Source organism: Tachysurus fulvidraco, chromosome 9, assembly GCF_022655615.1.
Source record: "Tachysurus fulvidraco isolate hzauxx_2018 chromosome 9, HZAU_PFXX_2.0, whole genome shotgun sequence".
NCBI classification, from domain to species: domain Eukaryota; kingdom Metazoa; phylum Chordata; class Actinopteri; order Siluriformes; family Bagridae; genus Tachysurus; species Tachysurus fulvidraco.
This window is the reverse complement of record NC_062526.1, coordinates 23,565,282-23,583,994: the sequence shown is the minus strand read 5'-3', so window position 1 is coordinate 23,583,994 and position 18,713 is coordinate 23,565,282. Positions and strand designations below refer to the sequence as shown.

Genomic DNA, 18,713 nt, shown 5'->3' with positions numbered 1-18,713 from the left:
ATCTTCAACATTTCCCTAAGTTGTGTTGTGTCACATTGTGCATTGTGGATGACCCCACACACCCCTCACACACACTCTTCACCCTCCTGCCGTCTGGAAAAAGGTACCGAAGCATTCGGGCCCTCACGACCAGACTGGGTAAACGTTATGTCAACTAGAGGGAGGCTGCTGTGAGTATATTGTTTACCTTGTTCCTGTGTTGTTTTCCTTGAAGGCTGTACTGATGAAGGACTTCTGTCTGTTTTCCCTGAGCGTGCTGAAGGTTCTCTTCTTCCTACAGAAGATAATCATATTCGATCTAAATCCTGTTTTTAATCACTGTTAGTAATAAGGCACATGACACTGGAGTAAAACATGTTCACAGTCATTAATGAATAATTGTACCTTTAACATATAGTCTTAAATCTTTTCTTTCTGCCTGTACAGAACATCTGTAGTGTCCTTGGTCCTGTTCAGTCAGGTCTGATATGAGTAGAGAGAGGTTTCCTGGAAAGCTTTTACTAACCAGTTTGACTCTGTTTCTGTGATGTCCAGTCTGTTCAGGGTAAATTTCCTGATATTTGCTTCCAGATTCTGTGGGTAATGAAAAGCCCCATTTAAGAGACTTTGGTTTATCCTATAGGTCAGTGCAGACACAGAGCAGAACTACAGACTCTCCTGTGAACACAGTAATGGACTCATCTGCCTCCTTCACCAGTTCACAGCCTGTAAACAGAACATTTACAATTAATAATAGAAATACTGCAGTTAATAACATTTTATCCTCGCAAATAAGATTTTTAAAGGATGTGCCAATCACCTGTTTAAATTCTCTATCATGTCATATCATCTGATACCCAATACTGAAGCATTACTGAGTTATTTTTATTCTGATATGCAAAATCTTTAATAAATCTTAATATTTGATTTATTTGTCGAAGCCAATCCAATATCAGTCGACAGTTTCATGGGAGTCTGATACCATAATCAGTATTCATTTATAACTCTGTACTGATGTGTCTGTCACGACGTGAAACAGGTTAGATCCAAATGCTGGTTTATTAGGCAATATCCAAGACAGGCAAGGGTCACACATCAGGCAAACAACAACATCAAGGGAAATCCAAAAGCAGAAGTCGATAATCCAGGCGTAGGTCAGGACAAGCAGCAAACGTTCACAAACACGAAAAACAAGCAAGGTCAAAAACAGGGAAACAGACAGAACAGAATAAACGCTCAGTATGAAGACAGTGCTAACAATACCTCGCAACAGGAAAGCATTCTGAGTGAGCTTAAATAGACCGGGTGATTACAAACAGGAAACAGGTGTGCTGTGCAATGAATAGTGGGAAATAGAGTCCTGGTGCTCAAGTGCAGCAAATCCTCTGCAGGTCAGCAGAGGGAGCCCTCATGGCTCTCATAACAGAACCCCCTCTACGAGCGGCTTCCATACGCTCCCAAGTCCACAAAACCCAGTCCAGGAGGTTGGAGCGAAGGCGCAACCAGGGTCGGAGGGCTGGTCGGGTTCGTGTAGTCGTGGCGCCAGTCGAGCAGGAGGCCAGGGCGGCGCCAGCCGAGCAGGAGACCAGGGCGGCGCCAGCCGAGCAGGGGGCCAGGGCGGCGCCGGCAGCGCAGGAGGCCATGGCGGCACCGGCAGAGCAGGAGGCCAGGGCGGCGCCGGCAGAGCAGGAGGCCAGGGCGGCGCCGGCAGAGCAGGAGGCCAGGGCGGCGCCGGCAGAGCAGGACCGGAGACCAGGGTGGTGCTGGAGGCGGAGCCAGAGACCAGAGCAGGACCGGAGACCAGGGTGGTGCCGGAGGCGGAGCCGGAGACCAGAGCAGGACCGGAGACCAGGCTGGTGCCGGAGGCGGAGCCGGAGGCCAGAGCAGGACCGGAGACCAGGCTGGTGCCGGAGGCGGAGCCGGAGACCAGAGCAGGACCGGAGACCAGGGTGGTGCTGGAGGCGGAGCCGGAGACCAGAGCAGGACCGGAGACCAGGCTGGTTCCGGAGGCGGAGCCGGAGGCCAGAGCAGGACCAGAGACCAGGGTGGTGCCGGAGGCGGAGTCAGAGACCAGAACAGGACCAGAGACCAGGGTGGTGCTGGAGGTTGAGCCAGGGACCAGAGCAGGACTGGAGACCAGGGTGATGCTGGAGACAGAGCCAGAGACCAGAGCAGGACCGGAGACCAGGGTGGTGCTGCAGACAGAGTCAGAGACCAGAGCAGGACTGGAGACCAGGGTGGTGCCGGAGGCGGAGCAAGAGACCAGAATGGAGTTGGCAGCCAGGGTGGTGCTCTGGGCCTGTAAACAGGGACAGGAGGTAGAGGGGCTGGCAAAGCCAGTGAAATAAACCACAAAACAGATAACACAGGAGACTTGGTTGGTTCAGGCCAGGCGGAGAGTTCATAGTCGGCCATCTTCACAGGTAAAGACATGTCTACTTTAAAATCGGGATCTCCATAGTGTCCATTAGAGTAGGACGTCTCGTCCTCGTTCGTGGATTCCCTCGCTGTAGGAAGCACCTGCTCAATGGACATTGATAGAGACTCCTCAACCTCAGAGGACGGTGGTGAGCTGACTTCAGCAGGCATTGAGTGGGTGTCGGTGGTCACTGTGGGGGATATATCAGGAATAATGTCCTTGAAACAGCTCAAAGACAGGAAACTTGAGTGTTTCTCCTTAGAAGAACTGGAGTTGCTCTCTTGTATATTCTTTGGACATTCAGACTCTGATGCTCCTTGCTGACTGTCTGATCCCAAGCACATCTTAGCCGTTAAGCTGTTGCAGTCACTGGGGGCCCAAGTCTCCTCAGGGGATATGTGGTATGGCTTATGACCAGCAATGTTTTGACCAGATTTTGGAGAACTCAACTCCAAAGTCTTTTCATCAATACAAGACATGTTTGCATCCCTCACCATGGCCTCTTTGAAAGAAATCACTGGCACGGACTCGTTAGAACCGTGATTGCTATCGAACCACCACAGATCAGACCGGTGACCTTTAACCTCCACTAATTCAATCTCGAAAGGATCCTCAGTGATCTCCATGACCTCTGAGCCCAGGTCTGACGTGGAGAACAGCGCTTGGGAGGCGTCACCGCTGTCCTTGCTGTTGATCCGAAACAATCCCGTGAGTGAACGTTTGAACTGTTCCAGAGAGTTAATTGTCAGTGTGTCAACAAGCTCCACATCATGCTCAGTGAAGAAGCTCAGCTCATGCCCACCAACCGGAGAACACAAACTATCGCTGCTGATTCCCGAACCGTGATAAGGCCTTGGTAGTGCCTCTGCACCAGGACCACCAACACTGACATTGCCAGAATCTTCCTCTTCCTCAACAGATAAATCCAGGCCTGCTTCCTCTCCAAGCTGGAGTACATCTGGTTTGCCAAATTGACGTGAGGGCTTAGCTTCTACAACAAAAGCCACACCCGCTGCTGCAAGTTCTTGCTCCTGCAATAAAAACCCTCTCATTTCTTCAAGCAACACAATTGATTCAGTAGGTTCAGATGCTTCAGTAGATTCAGCCGATTCGGCAGTTTCGGCAGATTCAGATGGTTCAGATGGTCCAGATGGTTCAGATGGGGCAGGTGAGGCAGGTGAGGCAGTGGGTCTGGGTGAATCAGCTGATTCCGACGATTCCATTGGTTCAGAGGACTCAACAGCAGATTCGGATGGCTCAGGAGAGTCAGATGGCTCCGAGTCATGGATTTGGGAACTGCCTGTTGGAGCAGAAGAGCAGCAAGCATACCGCGGTGCCATAGCCAATACAGGAGGCATGGAACTGAGAGAACGTACCTCTGTAGCCCTGACATTGACATAACTGGATTTTGACTCTTAGACACCCGTACAGACGTCATCTGGGGGTCCAGTAGACTAGACACTAGTAGCTGTGGCTTAGCACGAACAGGAGAGGTAGGTGAGGCAGCCATTTTGTGAAGTGGTTGGGGTGTGGCAGCCATTTTGTGAAGTGGTTGGGATGCAGGAATGGCAGCCACCTTGACAACAGGTGCCGGGATGGTAACGGCCCTCTGAGGGACAGGTGTTGTCAGGACAGTGGCTTTTTTAACTGCTGGTGCAGATACGGTAGTAACCCTCTTGAAAACAGGGGCAGGTACAATGGTAGCCATTTTAGGGGTAGGTGCAGACCCGACAGCCTGGCTCGCCATTTTATAATCTGAGCCAGGCGTGTTGTTGGCCATTTTGTCACCCGATTTTCCATCTGGGGTTTCCCACAATTTCCATCGGGTTCGGCGTTCTAAATTGCTGACAAAACCCCAAAAGTCGAAAAATTTGTAAGCTTTGCATTTCTGCTTGTGACAAAGGTTCATCCAAACAGTCATTTAAGTACAACTTTAATTCCACGTTGCTGAGGTTCAAACCAGTCGCACATGTCCAGAACAATTGGGCAAAACCACTCACCGCTCGTCCTTCTTGGCGAAGAGACATCAAGTCGTCCAACCTGTCCCACCATTCTTCTTCAGTGGACGGGGGTAACACTTGGACTCGTATGCCGCTGTATCGGTACATGTCGGGGTACGAGAACACAACAATCGGAACGGGGAAAGATCACTGCTGAATCCCTAGATGAGTGGTCGGAGAAGGTGCAGGAAGACTTGGGAATGCTGGATTTGGTTGTTGAGTTTATGGCTGATGCAGTGATGAAACCAGGGTGGATGCAATAAACCGCTAGATCTTGTAGGGCGAGGTATTCTGTCACGACGTGAAACAGGTTAGATCCAAATGCTGGTTTATTAGGCAATATCCAAGACAGGCAAGGGTCACACATCAGGCAAACAACAACATCAAAGGAAATCCAAAAGCAGAAGTCAATAATCCAGGCGTGGGTCAGGGCAGGCAGCAAACGTTCACAAACACGAAAAACAAGCAAGGTCAAAAACAGGGAAACAGACAGAACAGAATAAACGCTCAGTATGAAGACAGTGATAACAATAACAAAATAGACCGGGTGATTACAAACAGGTGTGCTGTGCAATGAATAGTGGGAAATAGAGTCCTGATGCTCAAGTGCAGCAAATCCTCTGCAGGCCAGCAGAGGGAGCCCTCATGGCTCTCATAACAGTGTCACTATATGTACAGTAAAGAGAGAAGCCATTTTTATTAATTATGTAACTATAATTCATTTTAAGTCTTATCAAGGATGATTTCACACTAAATATCAACTTTTATTGTGCATTTAAATCATTTACCTTTAACATAAATCCTGATGTCTCTGTGTCCCTTCTCAGTGCTGCACCTGTAGACTCCCTGATCCTCTTCTCTCAGGTCAGATATGAGCAGAGACAGATTACCAGAAGAAATGTGATTAAACAGCTGAAGTCTGTCACGATAGTGTTCATCATTTAACATGCCATTCACACGTCCTTTTCTGTAGGACATCCAGGTGAATGTGTGAGGTTTGATGTGCAGGTCAGAGCAGGAGCAGGGTAACAGAACTGAACCACCTTGATGCTGTATAATTTTTACTGTCTCATTACCAGAGAGATCACAACCTACAGACACAAACATAAAATCTCAGAATCTACTGAATACAATATGAATGATAATATTTTTAAATTAAATTTAAAGGAAATATTTATTATTGAGTAAAATTAATTACAAAATCTTGAAATGTCTGTTTTACTACTACTGACTACTTAATAATAATTAGTTCCTGTGTAAAATAATTAAATAAGTAATAATTAAATTGTAATAATTAAATGATTTATAAATCCAGCAAGCAGATAATTATTATATTAATATATTATATAATAAAATTATTTTATAATTTTTGTTTGTTCATATTTTTTTTTATTTTTTTTTAGTATTGTACTATATTTTAATGTTACATAATAGTTTAGTGATCTGATTATCATGTGTTTAGTTTTACATCCCAGAGCTCTACTAGGAAGAATTTACATTTTTTTTAACTACTACTTTTTATATTTCTCAATACTATGTTCACTTTTTTGAAACTCTTCACACATTTGGCTTTACAAGGTTTGTTGATGGTGGAGTGACTGGCTGCTTCATGTCTCAGGGGCCTGTGTTACCTATTGGATCTCCTTTTAGTTATGCTGCCATAGCCAAGTCCCTGCTTTCATTCTGGCCAAAAAGTACAGCGTCTTTATCCATTACATGACAATAAGCCTACCTAATAATTCAATAAAAAAGGTACATGAATAAAAGCAAAACACAGAAACTCCACACAGATGGGAACTTGAGCTCAGGACTGAAGCAGGGACCCTGGAGCTGTGAGGAGACGACGCTACCCACTGCATCACAACACTGCTCATAGAGCCACACATTTACACTTTTGTACAGATGGTAATGAAGTGAAAAATAGAAGAAATGGTTAAAGTAGAAAGTCCACACAGGAAGCTTTTATGAGTTTGAAAATGTGAACACAGTGTTGTTAAAAGTATGTAACTAATTGTAAAAAACTAATATGATGTAATGCAGGAAGTGAAATTGGTGGTCAGAGCAACAGCAGTGACAGAGACACAACAGGAAAAGGTGTAAAATTTCTACACATCTATTTACAGCTAAGACCAGAGTGAAGAAGTGACCTACAAGTTACAGGAAGTAACTTTTCTCCTATGATTTATGTGAGTTATTATTGATACATTCACATGATCAAAGCTGAACAGGTCTAAATTAGAACATTATAACACGTCATGTTGTGTAGGTTTACACACCTTTGAACAGATTAATTAGAAGTACATGCTGGTTTAAAAATATACAATTTTAGTAAAAATGACAATAAAATACAAAACCACTAATAAATTACTTGTTAATGTTGTTAATTCTTTAATTAATAAACATTTGACAGTGTTTGGTTTATTCTTTAGAAACAGAGCTGAACCCCAGCCTACTGTAAACCCAGTCTGGACAGAAACCACATGAACTAAACACAAAGCAGCTGAACTAAGAACTGGATAATATTCTCTCTTCTTTCTGTAATAGAAAATAGAAAATAACTTCACTTACCTGCAGTGACGTGAAACACGACATACAAAAGATATAAGCACTTCATCATTACTGATTCTTCTGCACACACACACCAGTCCCTCAGTGTGAAACACACACTGACACACTGACTGACTATCGCTTTATATACTTTTCAGGAAACCACTATGTCATTTCTCATTTCTGAAAATGTATGTTATCATGTATTGTACACAGGAATTCTACTGTTTGGGACAAAGCTGTAATGTTCATCAGTATATTCACCAGCAGGTTTGGAAGACATAAAGACACATTTACCACATGTGAGCTGAGGAGAACTTAGAGGCTGGTCAAGAGTGTTATTAATAAGTACAATTTTAATTAGTAACATGTATTCTCTACTATAGGATATGCCCCTTCCACGTATCCCTCAGAAGCCCTATCCTATATTTAACCTATTTAACCTATATTTTCTTTCAAGCATATGTTTTATTTTCACACTATGGGATTTCCTAACTCCCGTATTGCCAGATAGCCTGTTTTGAACTCACCTGCAAACCAATTCATAACAAACATCCAGGGCTGGATGAGTAAGAACTCAAGATCCTACACTCTGTACAGCCTGTGATAGTGTCTGTACTGTAACATCTAGTTTATAAAATCTTGTGTGGTGAGTACCAACTCTCCACATCACAAATATCCTGCATTGTGACCTCTTTAAAAAGAGAGCCCACCAAGCTGACATCCCGTTGTTGAGTGTGCACATAAACCAGGCGGAGCTGTAAGACCCTTCTGGAATACGCCAAGGAAATCACTTCCTCTTTGATTGGTTTTCCCGAATGCAGTTTAGCTCAAGACACAAACAGCTGATCACTTTCTCTGAACCCTCGGGTGCTGTTCACATGAATACACACTGGGCATTAGTAATTCAACCTCTGCTAATCTGGCGAAGCAAAAAGTGGGGAATAAAATGTTTTTAGCTCAAGAGGAACAAGACCTTTGGCATGAACACAGGGTTTGATTTCAAATTCACTCAAACACTGAGTGAATTTTTATGCTTTCTTCTTCCTCCTCACCACCTGGAAGGGATGAGGAGCTGGTGGGTCAGCCAGGTTTTTGTTCCTGAACTCCACTCAGACCCACTGCATTCTTCCATGGCGGGCTCTGTCATCTGGGGATACTGAAGGTGGGTGAGCACCGCTTGTGCATATGGCTTCCTTTAACTTGGCTAACCTATCAGACATGTGATTTCTCCTAAATCACCATAGTAACCATGGACTCTCCATCAGCCTGAACTGCACATTTCTGTAGACAGAGAAAGAGATCCATAACCACTCAATCTCATCCCACTGTGTCTGACACGGTGTGGCTGATACGGTCAGCATAGAGGTAGCTTTCGAGGCTTTGATTGAGAGAGAGACCACCTTATAAGCATGTTCCAACATATTAGGCTGGAATCAATCGGGTTTTGACAGTAATGTCGAGTGTGCAGCTGCCGAGCGCTTAGGATGCAAAGGCACAGCTACTAATGGCTCCATAGGGGCATGCGGAGAAAGTCCTCCTTCTCCATTCCCTCCAGGTCAAGAGCCGATCCCCCTTGAATGGGCATTTTTCCAGTGAGAGGTTTATCTTTCCAGGTGACAGCAACTTCTTTCAGGAGCTCTGGCAGAATCTGACAGACTGGCTTGGCATACTGGCATGCGGGAAGGCTCTTAATGGTGAAACACGTGCAAGACTCGCAAGTGCCAGAAGCATCAATCGCTACTTGGGCTTGTTTCAGCCCAAGATATTCAGAGCATACCTGGTGTGTGTCTCTGAATGAGATCTTATTCCCACATGAGCATAGGCACAGAGGATTCCCCTCACTAGCTCAGGAAGGCTGTATTGCTTCAACCATCGTTCTGGTACTGAGGAAAATCCTGCAGTAAACCCGAGTGCAAACTGAAGGATTAGGTTAGTGATGGCGTAACGACCGACAGTTCATCTGATTCAGTACCAGGACTGTAAGACTTTTGATGTGAAGAGAGAATAGGTTTTTGAATAACGTGATGAAGCTGGGTGGCTCTTATACTGAGGTAAGAAGCCACTCCCAAAGGAGCGTATCCCATAGTGAAACACCGAAACTTGAAAGGGAACACAAGACAGGTGTGTACAGGAAATTGGTGGAACAACCCAGGAAAAAAAATCAATTTACAAGAGAGATGCCCTCTGCTGGTCTGGCAGTGAATTGTTTCTTGTGACTATTCTTTTCTTCACAGTATCGATGCAAATTTTGCGAAAGCTATACTTATGTACAATTTAGTAGAATTATTATCTATTTCTTTACAGTATTTTACACTCAGAATTAAGATTGAAATAATTTTATCAGTTTATTGTAACATTTAAAAAGAGAAGAAGCAATTTTCAGCTACAAAACACAGTCAGAGCTCAAACCTGTACACCATCTTTACTAGCTGGTAAATGTTCCTAAAGCATTAACGTAAACCAGTGATTTCAATTACAACCAGCACTACTGTTAGAGCTGCTGTTATAGAAAACTAATCAGCACCACATGACCAATTAGTGAATTTCACACATACCATAACCTCAGTACAGCAACATGTAATTGTAAACAATGTCATGTAAATGTAAATATTTGAGAATTCTGCATGAATTTGTCACAAGTAAAAGTCCATGTTCTACATTGACCACTAGGTAGTGCCTTAAAACTTAGAATAATAATGTGGTTCATTGACAGGTTTCTTTATTTAATGATCCTTTTGTGCTCCAGTTAAAGGTAGGGTCTCCGATTTTTGAAAGCCAATGTCGACATTTGAAATCACCAAAACAAACACGCCCCTAACCCAAATGGGTCCCACCACTGTATTTATAGCTCTGCCCACACATACATTGCCTACGTAACCCAGGCAACTAATGGAAAGAAATATCATAGCTGAAGGGAAGAGCAATACGATTGCAGATAAACAAACAAGCAAAAATGGCACACAAGCATAATTATGCAAAGGACGACATATATTAGTTCTGTGAAACAAAGCAAAAGGAGGTGTTATTTGTGTAGTAACAGCGTTTAGCTCAGGAGTTATTGACTCGGGAAACTCCAATCTGTGAATATGTGGCCAACTTCCCGCTCCTTAAATTCTCTCCAGCGCTGGAAAGCTGATCCTATATTAACACGGTCCTACTTCTTACCTTATCGTAAGCCTTTCTTCGCTTTCTTTCTTTGTTTTTATAGTTCTTGTCAATGTTAAAACCACTTTCTTCTAATGTCACACATGTGCACTGAACACTCTCATATTGAAAAGCCCCGCTCCTTTCTGCTCATTGGCTACACATTTGTTTTGATTTTTGTTTTGATTTTTGTTTATTATTCGGCCCGACTCAGTTTTCTGAAGTATTTCTCAAAAATCGGAGACCCTGCCTTTAAAGGAATCAGCTATTCATTAATGGATAACAAATAACTGGAAGATTGATAGAATTCAAATGTCACATTTTATGTATTACACTATTTATTTACTCCAAATTCCTGCTTTTGTGATTGTTTGGGGGTTTCACTTTAAATACTGTTAATTATTGTATTGATTATATTGATGTAAAATTTTATTTTTTTATTTATTAGAAAAACACATTCAGTCCATGCATATTTAACAATCCTTCTCTTTATAATTATGCTCAAGGTTTTAGCAAGTCACAAACAAGAACTTCTTACACAAGCCTATTTACACAAAAGCCTTCTAGCACATTCATTTCTTAACCTGATGTACAGTATGTAAGAATGGTACACATAAGATGAGAAAAATGTCCACGAACACTCAAAGTATAGTTTGCAAATTTATCCTTTAGCAGTTTTTAATGATTAACAGAAAAAGTGAATGCCGAACAATGCTAACATGATGAAGATGAATATGAAGTAATTATCTGGAACCTTTTCCCTTTTATTTAACAGTAAAATTAAACACATACAAAAATACCACCAGAAAGAATCTTGTGCTTGACCAAGGTGTGTATTTATTATGTTTTCAGCATTATTCTGTAACATCTGAGAATATTTACTGCGGATTAGTTTGTTACAATGTTGGTGTACTCAGTTTTCTCTGGACCTGAGCTGATCCGGCTGTGTTAATGTGTTATTTAATACAGAAAGTGACAAGATCAGGTTCAGGCTGTGGAAAGACAGAAGAGGAAAATTACACATATAACACAAATTCTGTGGGTTTTGCTGGTGACTTCAAGAAGCAGGTAAAATCCTGTAAAGACGACAAATCTCCAAATCTGACTTCTTTCTTTACACCATGTGTTGTTCTGATAGAAGCAGCAGAAGATCATTTCCTATAACTCAGTGTTCAGTGAAAGCATGTGTGGGTCATGTGTGTTACCTGCAGTGTATCACAAATAAAATGAAAGCTCTAAAGGTAGAAACAGATCTGCTATAACTCATTTTATGTTTGCTAACCTGATCTGTTGGCTTTCCCTTACAGTCCGGACGTCCTTCAGTAATCCCGTTCTCTCCACATGTTCCTGGTAAAGAGAAAGAAACCCTCAGAAATCAAACCTCTAGTGGTAACAACAATATTTTTCTGTCTGAAGTGATCAAGTAAGGTGTGGAGGCTGATGTTCTGTTTGACTCACACTCAGTGACTGACATTTAACAGTTTACAGTTAACTCAGTGACACTCAGTGTGTGTGTCTGTGCGTGTGTGTGCGTGTGTGTGTGCGCGTGTGTGCGTGTGTGTGCGTATGTGCGTGTGTGTGTGTGCCTGTGAGTGTGTGTGCGTGTGCCTTTGGGCTTTTAGATGTAAGCACCTGTAAAGTAGGGGTATGGAAAACAGTATTTAACTGTGTCAATTTTGTTGCCCTGTATGTTTATTTGCTGCATTTGCTTTAATGTACATGAATGCTTTGGTTTTTTTTTTTTGAGCATCTGATATGATGTGGGACTATGTGTATATCATCCAATCAAGTTTTTGTTTCACGAGTCAATTGGAAGCATCCGCCAATGAATGCATGGGGGCGGGGCCGGAAAAAAAGAAGAAACCCGCGAACGGGGTGAGTCTTGGAGAAGTGCGCACGAGGGGCGAGCCGGAGAAATTTATATATATATAAAAAAAGGGATTGTTTGATAACGAAAAGGAACTCTAACTATTTGAGTTATAACATTTTTCTGGACTCTATAGACGTGTGGAGCCGGTCGCGAACATCGCGGTCTCACCGGCGAACAGCGGATGTTTCACGTACATTGCAGCTTATGCTAATATGCTAACAACGTTTAGCTACACAAGCTAGCTACACGAGTTTGAGCATCGCGCTAAAACACGGATTGTGAGTCACATTTGGTGAACTGGAGTTTCGCGGGCAAAAGGATACCACGAGACATCGCTTCGGCCGTGAGGACGGACATTTTGTGAATCAGAGGACCGGGAAGTAGTGAGTGAGAAGCTAAATAATAGCCACTGAACACTTCAGCTTGGTGAGTTGTATCACGTGCACCAACGGGCCCCAACGACAAGCGCTTTGAGAACTATTACATTTGTTGTTTTATTGATAACCTAAAAGTATTGTTCTGCACGACCTTTTGTGTCATTCGAAGGCCTTACGAACGATAAGTTTGATGTTTTGATGTTTTATATTTTTTGGAATTTAGCCTTGATGCTGCAGTCTGATTATTGCAGGAGATAAATAATAAACTCTTATTTGTTTATATGTTGTTATAACTGGGTGTAGTGGCAACTCATTCGCACACACACACACACACACACACACACACCAAGTTTAGGATATAGTACAGCTACTGTATTTTCATGTTCTGGTGATATACATTAAGCACTGCTCACTACCAGTAAGTGTAGTAATCACCAGTGGAGGCACCGCACTACTGTATATTAATAGAGTTTTTTCGTTAGTCACTTCAAGTACTATTTCTGGGTTTTATTGTAATTCTACATAAGTACAAGGAGATCAGCCAGTTCACCATTCCACCGCTGAGAATCCAGACTCCTGCTGCGCCATTATGTATAGTGTAGCTTAACCCTAAATAACTAGCTAGTCAGGTAGTATTCGCTATGGGCCATGATTGCCTATGTTTCAGGAGACAATCGCGGGTGAAAAGGGGGTTACATTTTGGAGGCACCGCTGGGATAACTTTTCCCATAGTACTTAAAACAAGTAAAAAATTAACCTGTGATTAGTGTTATTTGTGTTTTAGCTATTTTCATCGGCATAGAGACATTAATATGGACCTCACTCAGGCTGTTGAGTGGAGTCGGGAGGAGAATGTGGTCTTGACACACAGTGTTATACTTAGCAAGGTACCGCTGGATGTTAGTAATGACACGGTGAGTCATGTACTTGATTCAGTTAAAGTTCTAGGTCGGACTCGGATACGTGGTCGGCATGGTGACAAGACGGGTAAGCATTTATTCATCCTAGTGGAGACTAGTGCAGAGCTTGACCCTAGTTCTGTACCCCCAGAGGTAGGCATCACAGGTGAAGTAGGGCCCTGGCCTGTTCATCTGGTGAGCCACCTGCTGACTGCGAGTCCTGCCCCTGAAGGGGAGGGTTTTGAGGCTAAATTGATGGCATTATTACAACAAGAGGGAAAGTCTATGGGAGATGTGAGGGATGTTGCTATGGGTATACAGCCTCCTCAGTTAGATGTTAATTTAGAATAAGTAAATGCGTTAGGTAAGCTTGTGGATCGCTGCACCCAGCCGATTGTTGATGTGCCCAGCTACAGGAAGCTGAGGGTGTTCTCGGGCATAAAGCCTGTCCCTACAGGCGAAGAGGAGTATGAGGTTTGGATGGAGCAGGCTACACAAATGATTATGGAGTGGCAGTGCAATGATGCTGCTAAGAGGCAGCGCATTGTAGAGAGTCACCTTATGGCCTCATTTCGTCATACCTTCCAGCAGGAGGGGGAAAAGCTGTCTGTTTTTCTTTATCGCTTGGATAAACTGCTCCACCGTGCACTTCTGAGAGGGGGAGTGGATGCCACTGGTTTGGATCAGGCTCGCCTGGAGCAACTGTTCAAGGGCGCACTCACCAATAACCTGGTGGCTTTGCGTGTACGAATGATGCACACTTTGAGAGATCCCCCGTCTTTTTCTCAGCTCATGCGAGAGGTGAGAGAGGAAGAGCATTGGGTGAGTGTTAGAGAGAGTACAAAAGCCTCTGTTGCCACTGCGGCTGTTTCACAGGTGCCTATGACTGCTGCTGTTGGGGCTTCCCAGGCATCATTGACTCGGGTAGCATCTGAGGTAGACAGTTTAAGGCAAAATATTAAGGAGCTGACAACGCTAGTGTCGAAACTTTTGAGCACGGCTACGGGGACTCCTGCGGGTGTTGCACAGAACGCTGTGAGCCCCATTCTAGAAAACCCTGCTACAGCTGTCTTTTCAGAGGCTGTTGCCCTTGACAGGGCTGGGCCTTCTGTTCCTTCTTTGGTATCTGGCATTTTCTGCTATAAGTGTGGGGAAGACGGACACCTTAAGCGAGATTGTACTCGCTCGGAGAACCTTCGCTTGATTAATAAGAAGCTGCTCAAAAGGACCCAGGGAAGGGTGCCGGGAAACTTTCCTGGAGCTCGGTGAAGGAACGGCATCGAGCTCCCTCCTGCAAGACACGTTCCGCTCAGTGTCCCCCTCGAACTAGTTCCTGTTTGTCACACCTGCCAGATGGGTTAGTGGGTCCCTCTGCTGAAGTGTCTGTCCAAATAGAGGGGGTCTATGCTAAAGCTATTCTTGATAGTGGCTCGCAGGTCACTATTTTATATCGTAGCTTTTACAGTACTTATTTGAGACACTTACCTTTACAGAAAATGGATAGTCTTGAATTATGGGGTTTGAGCTCTCATAAATACCCCTACGATGGATACCTTTCACTAAGACTTGAATTTACTGCGGCCCTCACGGGTATTCCCCAAGTTGTAGACACTTTAGCTCTCGTGTGCCCTGACCCGCTGGCAAAAGAGGGGATTGCCATTTTGGTTGGCACGAACACTCATTTAGTAAGGAAACTGTTCCAGTCTTGTCAAGAACAGGCAGGAGATGCATTTCTTAGCACTCTAACCATACATCCTGTAATGCGAGAGGCCTTTGAATCCATTAAACACACTGCTGTCTCGCAAGATGAGGAGGATAAGCATGGCACTGTATGGTCTGTTAATCGTAAGCCTGTTGTTCTGCAGCCTGGGCAGGTATTACGCTTACCCGGGTTGGTAAAGTTTCCGGGTAAACTGGATGAGCCTTTGGCACTTGTGGACCAGGCTGTTAATACGATAAATGGTTTCACTACTTCGGCGCTTGAGATCAGACCTGAAGTTCATCCAATATCTGATGTGATTTCTAATCATGTCAGGGTGACAGTGAGAAACATATCTTCTAGGGAAGTGCAGATAAAGAGAGGTAGTCCCCTAGCTCACATATTCCCTGTAGAGGCTATACCGCCGGTATTGTCCCTGAATGTCTTGGGGGATAACAATGTGTTATCTTCCTCCTCTTTTGATTTCGTGAGAAAATGATGCAGCGGAGGGAGGTTTTTTCTTGTCATGAGTGGGAGGTTGGCTGTGCAAAAAGTACCACGCATGAGATTCGACTAATGGACCCGCGGCCTTTTCGAGAAAGATCTCGCTGTTTAGCCCCCGCTGATATAGATGATGTGCGTAAACATCTGTGGGAACTTCAGAAAACTGGCATTATCTCTGAGTCTAGGAGCCCATATGCGTCACCCATTGTGGTCGTTCGGAAAAAATCTGGTAAGGTCAGAATGTGCGTTGACTACCGAACACTTAACCAGCGAACCGTCCCCGACCAGTATACCGTTCCTCGGTCTGGTTCTCGGCAAATGGTTCTCGGTCTTAGACTTGAGGAGTGGTTACTATCAAATTCCCATGAGTGAGAAAACTGCATTCATCTGCCCATTAGGGTTTTATCAGTTTGAACAGATGCCTCAGGGGATCTGTGGTGCCCCTGCCACCTTTCAGAGAGTCATGGAAAGGACTGTCGGGGACATGAATCTGCTGGAGGTACTAGTGTATTTGGACTTGATTATTTTTGGTCGCACACTTGAAGAGCATGAGGAACGGCTCCTAAAGGTTCTTGATTGCTTGAGAGAGAAAGGTCTCAAAGTGTCGCTTGATAAGTGTCGGTTTGGTAGGGCGTCTGTAAACTATGTTGGTCACATTGTGTCACAGGATGGTATAGCCACGGACCCATCTAAAATTGAGGCGGTTGTGTCTTGGCCACGACCTCAGACGGTGACAGAGTTGAGGTCCTTTCTGGGTTTTTGTGGTTATTTTCGTCGGTTTGTGAAGGGGTTCTCAGTCCTGTGTCGACCTCTGAACGAACTGTTGAAAGGTTGTCTGCCGGTTAAGAAGCATACCTTGCAGTTAAGGGTGAACCCAAGACCCGTTTTCCGCCCATCAGAGCCATTTGGCCCCAGATGGAGTGACCAGTGTGAGTGTGCTTTTCAGGAACTGAAGTTGAGGCTCACCCAGGCTCTAGTATTGGTTTTTGCAGACCCCCAAATTCCATATGTGTTGCATGTGGACGCAAGCATGGATGGTCTTGGTGGTGTTTTGTACCAAGAGCACCCTGAAGGGTTGCGCCCTGTAGCATTCATCAGTCGCAGTCTTTCCCCATCAGAGAGAAATTATCCAGCGCACAAACTTGAGTTTTTAGCTTTGAAGTGGGCTATTGTAGATAAGCTGCACGATTACCTTTATGGGGTTGATTTTGAGGTCAGCTACTGTATTTTCATGTTCTGGTGATAAACATTAAGGACTGCTCACTACCAGTAAGTGTAGTAATCACCAGTGGAGGCACCGCGCTACTGGATATTAATAGAGTTTCTTCGTTAGTCACTTCAAGTACTATTTCTGGGTTTTATTGTAATTCTACATTAGTACAAGGAGATCAGCCAGTTCACCATTCCACTGCTGAGAATCCAGGCTCCTGCTGCGCCATTATGTATAGTGTAGCTTAACCCTAAATAACTAGCTAGTCAGGTGGTATTCGCTACGGGCCGTGGTTGCCTATGTTTCAGGAGACGATTGCGGGTGAAAAGGGGGTTGCATAGATATCAAACAATCTGAATTCAGCTAGATGGAGGCTGCTTTGTGGTTGTTTTTTCTTGTTCAAACTCAAACCAATTACAAAGTAACAAGTAATAAAACAAACTCACCTGCATCATCGTCAACAACACTGTTGAGGATGATGCAGGTGAGTTTGTTATTTTACTTTGAAGCTGTTCTTATGGAGGTCTTCTGTCTGTTTTCTTTAAACGTGTTAAAGTTTCTTTTCTTCCTACTAAAAATATAAAATGTATTATATCTAAAGGCTGTTTTTAATCATCGTTAGTAATATGGCACATGACACTGGAGTAAATCATGTTCACAGTTTATTATTAATGAAGTTTATTAATGAATAATTGTACCTTTAACATATAGTCTGAAATCCTTTCTTTCTGCCTGTACAGAACACGTGTAGAGTCCCTGGTCCTGTTCAGTCAGGTCTGATACGAGTAGAGAGAGGTTTCCTGGAGAGCTTTTACTGATCAGTTTCACTCTGTTTCTGTGATGTCCAGTCTGTTCAGGGTAAATTTCTTGATAACGATTTCTTCCAGTCTCTGTTGGTATAGAAAAGTCCCATTTAAGAGACTTTGGTTTATCCTGTAGGTCAGTGCAGACACAGGGCAGAACTACAGACTCTCCTGTGAACACAGTTATCGACTCTACATCTGTCTCCTTCACCAGTTCACAGCCTGTAAACAGAACATTTACAGTCAATAATAGAAATACTGCAATTAATAATATTTTATGCTCGCAAATAACAAGAGATTTTTAAAGGATGTGCCAATCACCTGTTTAAATTCTCTATCAGGACTCTGATACCCAATACTGAAGCATTACTGGGTTATTTTTATTCTGATATGCAAAATCTTTAATAAATCTTAATTGATTTATTTCTCAAAGCCAATCCAATATCAGTCGACAGTTTCATGTGAGTCTGATACCATAATCAGTATTTCATTTATAACTCTGTACTGATGTGTTGTTGGAAAAAATCTTGATATGTGCTCTTATTATATGAACTATTACAATTGATGTTGTAGGACATATGGGGGTAGGCCAGATATTGTAATAGTGTTGAGCTATATGAGTTATATTATTATAATATAATATATGTATATATATAGTGTTAGATGCCTTCAGACAAGTGTTAACAGAAATAAGGTGGTTTATTGGGTTTATTGAAATTATAAAACTCGGTACTCAGAACGCTGAGAATTTGAGAAAAACAAGAAGAAAGGGAACCTGTCCTTTAGGAGAGAACAGAGGAATTAAGGCTTAAAATAAAATGCACATGCAGGCCTAGTCTGGACAAACAAGACAGACTGAGATCATAAGTCTAGCAAATTTAAGGAGTCAGCATAAACAGATCTCCAAATATATGCAAAACAACATTACAAAATGCAAAAGCTTAGCTTAAGTAATAATGCAGTACTTTTACTAACCAGATAAAAAATCTAATTCTAAGTCGAATACCGCTAATTTATAATCCAGTTGATTTGGAACCTGATGTTACTGTAATCAAGAAAATCGTATCCTAAAATATGATCATAAAACGTCGTATGTCATAATCACATCCTAAATCAGAACTCCTATATATATATATGCGTATAATCCGGAGAAATCATATCATATCAAATCATCATATACAAAACATAGAAAAAGATAGAGAAAAACTCACTCATTGTAATTGTATAAAGGGAGATTGGTGAGATTGGACAATAGTTTT

General features: G+C 43.1%; 2 protein-coding genes across 16 annotated transcripts in view; one reads left to right on the top strand and one right to left on the bottom strand.

Annotated features, from left to right (window-relative positions):
• The window catches only part of LOC113662366, a 64,356-nt gene that overhangs the window by 10,644 nt on the left and 34,999 nt on the right, over positions 1–18,713 (bottom strand). For 12 of the 15 annotated variants that reach the window (XM_047818134.1, XM_047818135.1, XM_047818132.1 and 9 more), the window contains 2 exons: positions 17,350–17,676; positions 11,375–11,439 (listed from right to left, as the gene is read on the bottom strand). In XM_047818134.1, coding sequence (XP_047674090.1) covers positions 11,375–11,439; positions 17,350–17,676 — 392 coding nt within the window. Of the gene's footprint in view, positions 1–10,615; positions 11,085–11,374; positions 11,440–17,349; positions 17,677–18,713 lie in introns of those variants that run through there. The other 3 variants (XM_047818128.1, XM_027177104.2, XM_047818131.1) reach the window with 3 other exon arrangements.
• Positions 11,475–14,524, top strand: LOC125145431 (paraneoplastic antigen Ma3-like). Its single transcript, XM_047818151.1, has one exon. It carries the CDS (start codon positions 13,719–13,721, stop codon positions 14,505–14,507), a length of 789 nt encoding a protein of 262 aa, XP_047674107.1. The 5' UTR covers positions 11,475–13,718; the 3' UTR covers positions 14,508–14,524.

What these genes read in the sequence shown, in the direction of transcription:
- LOC125145431 (XM_047818151.1), top strand. Translation starts at nt 13,719, where the DNA reads ATGGAGCAGGCTACACAAATGATTATGGAGTGGCAGTGCAATGATGCT.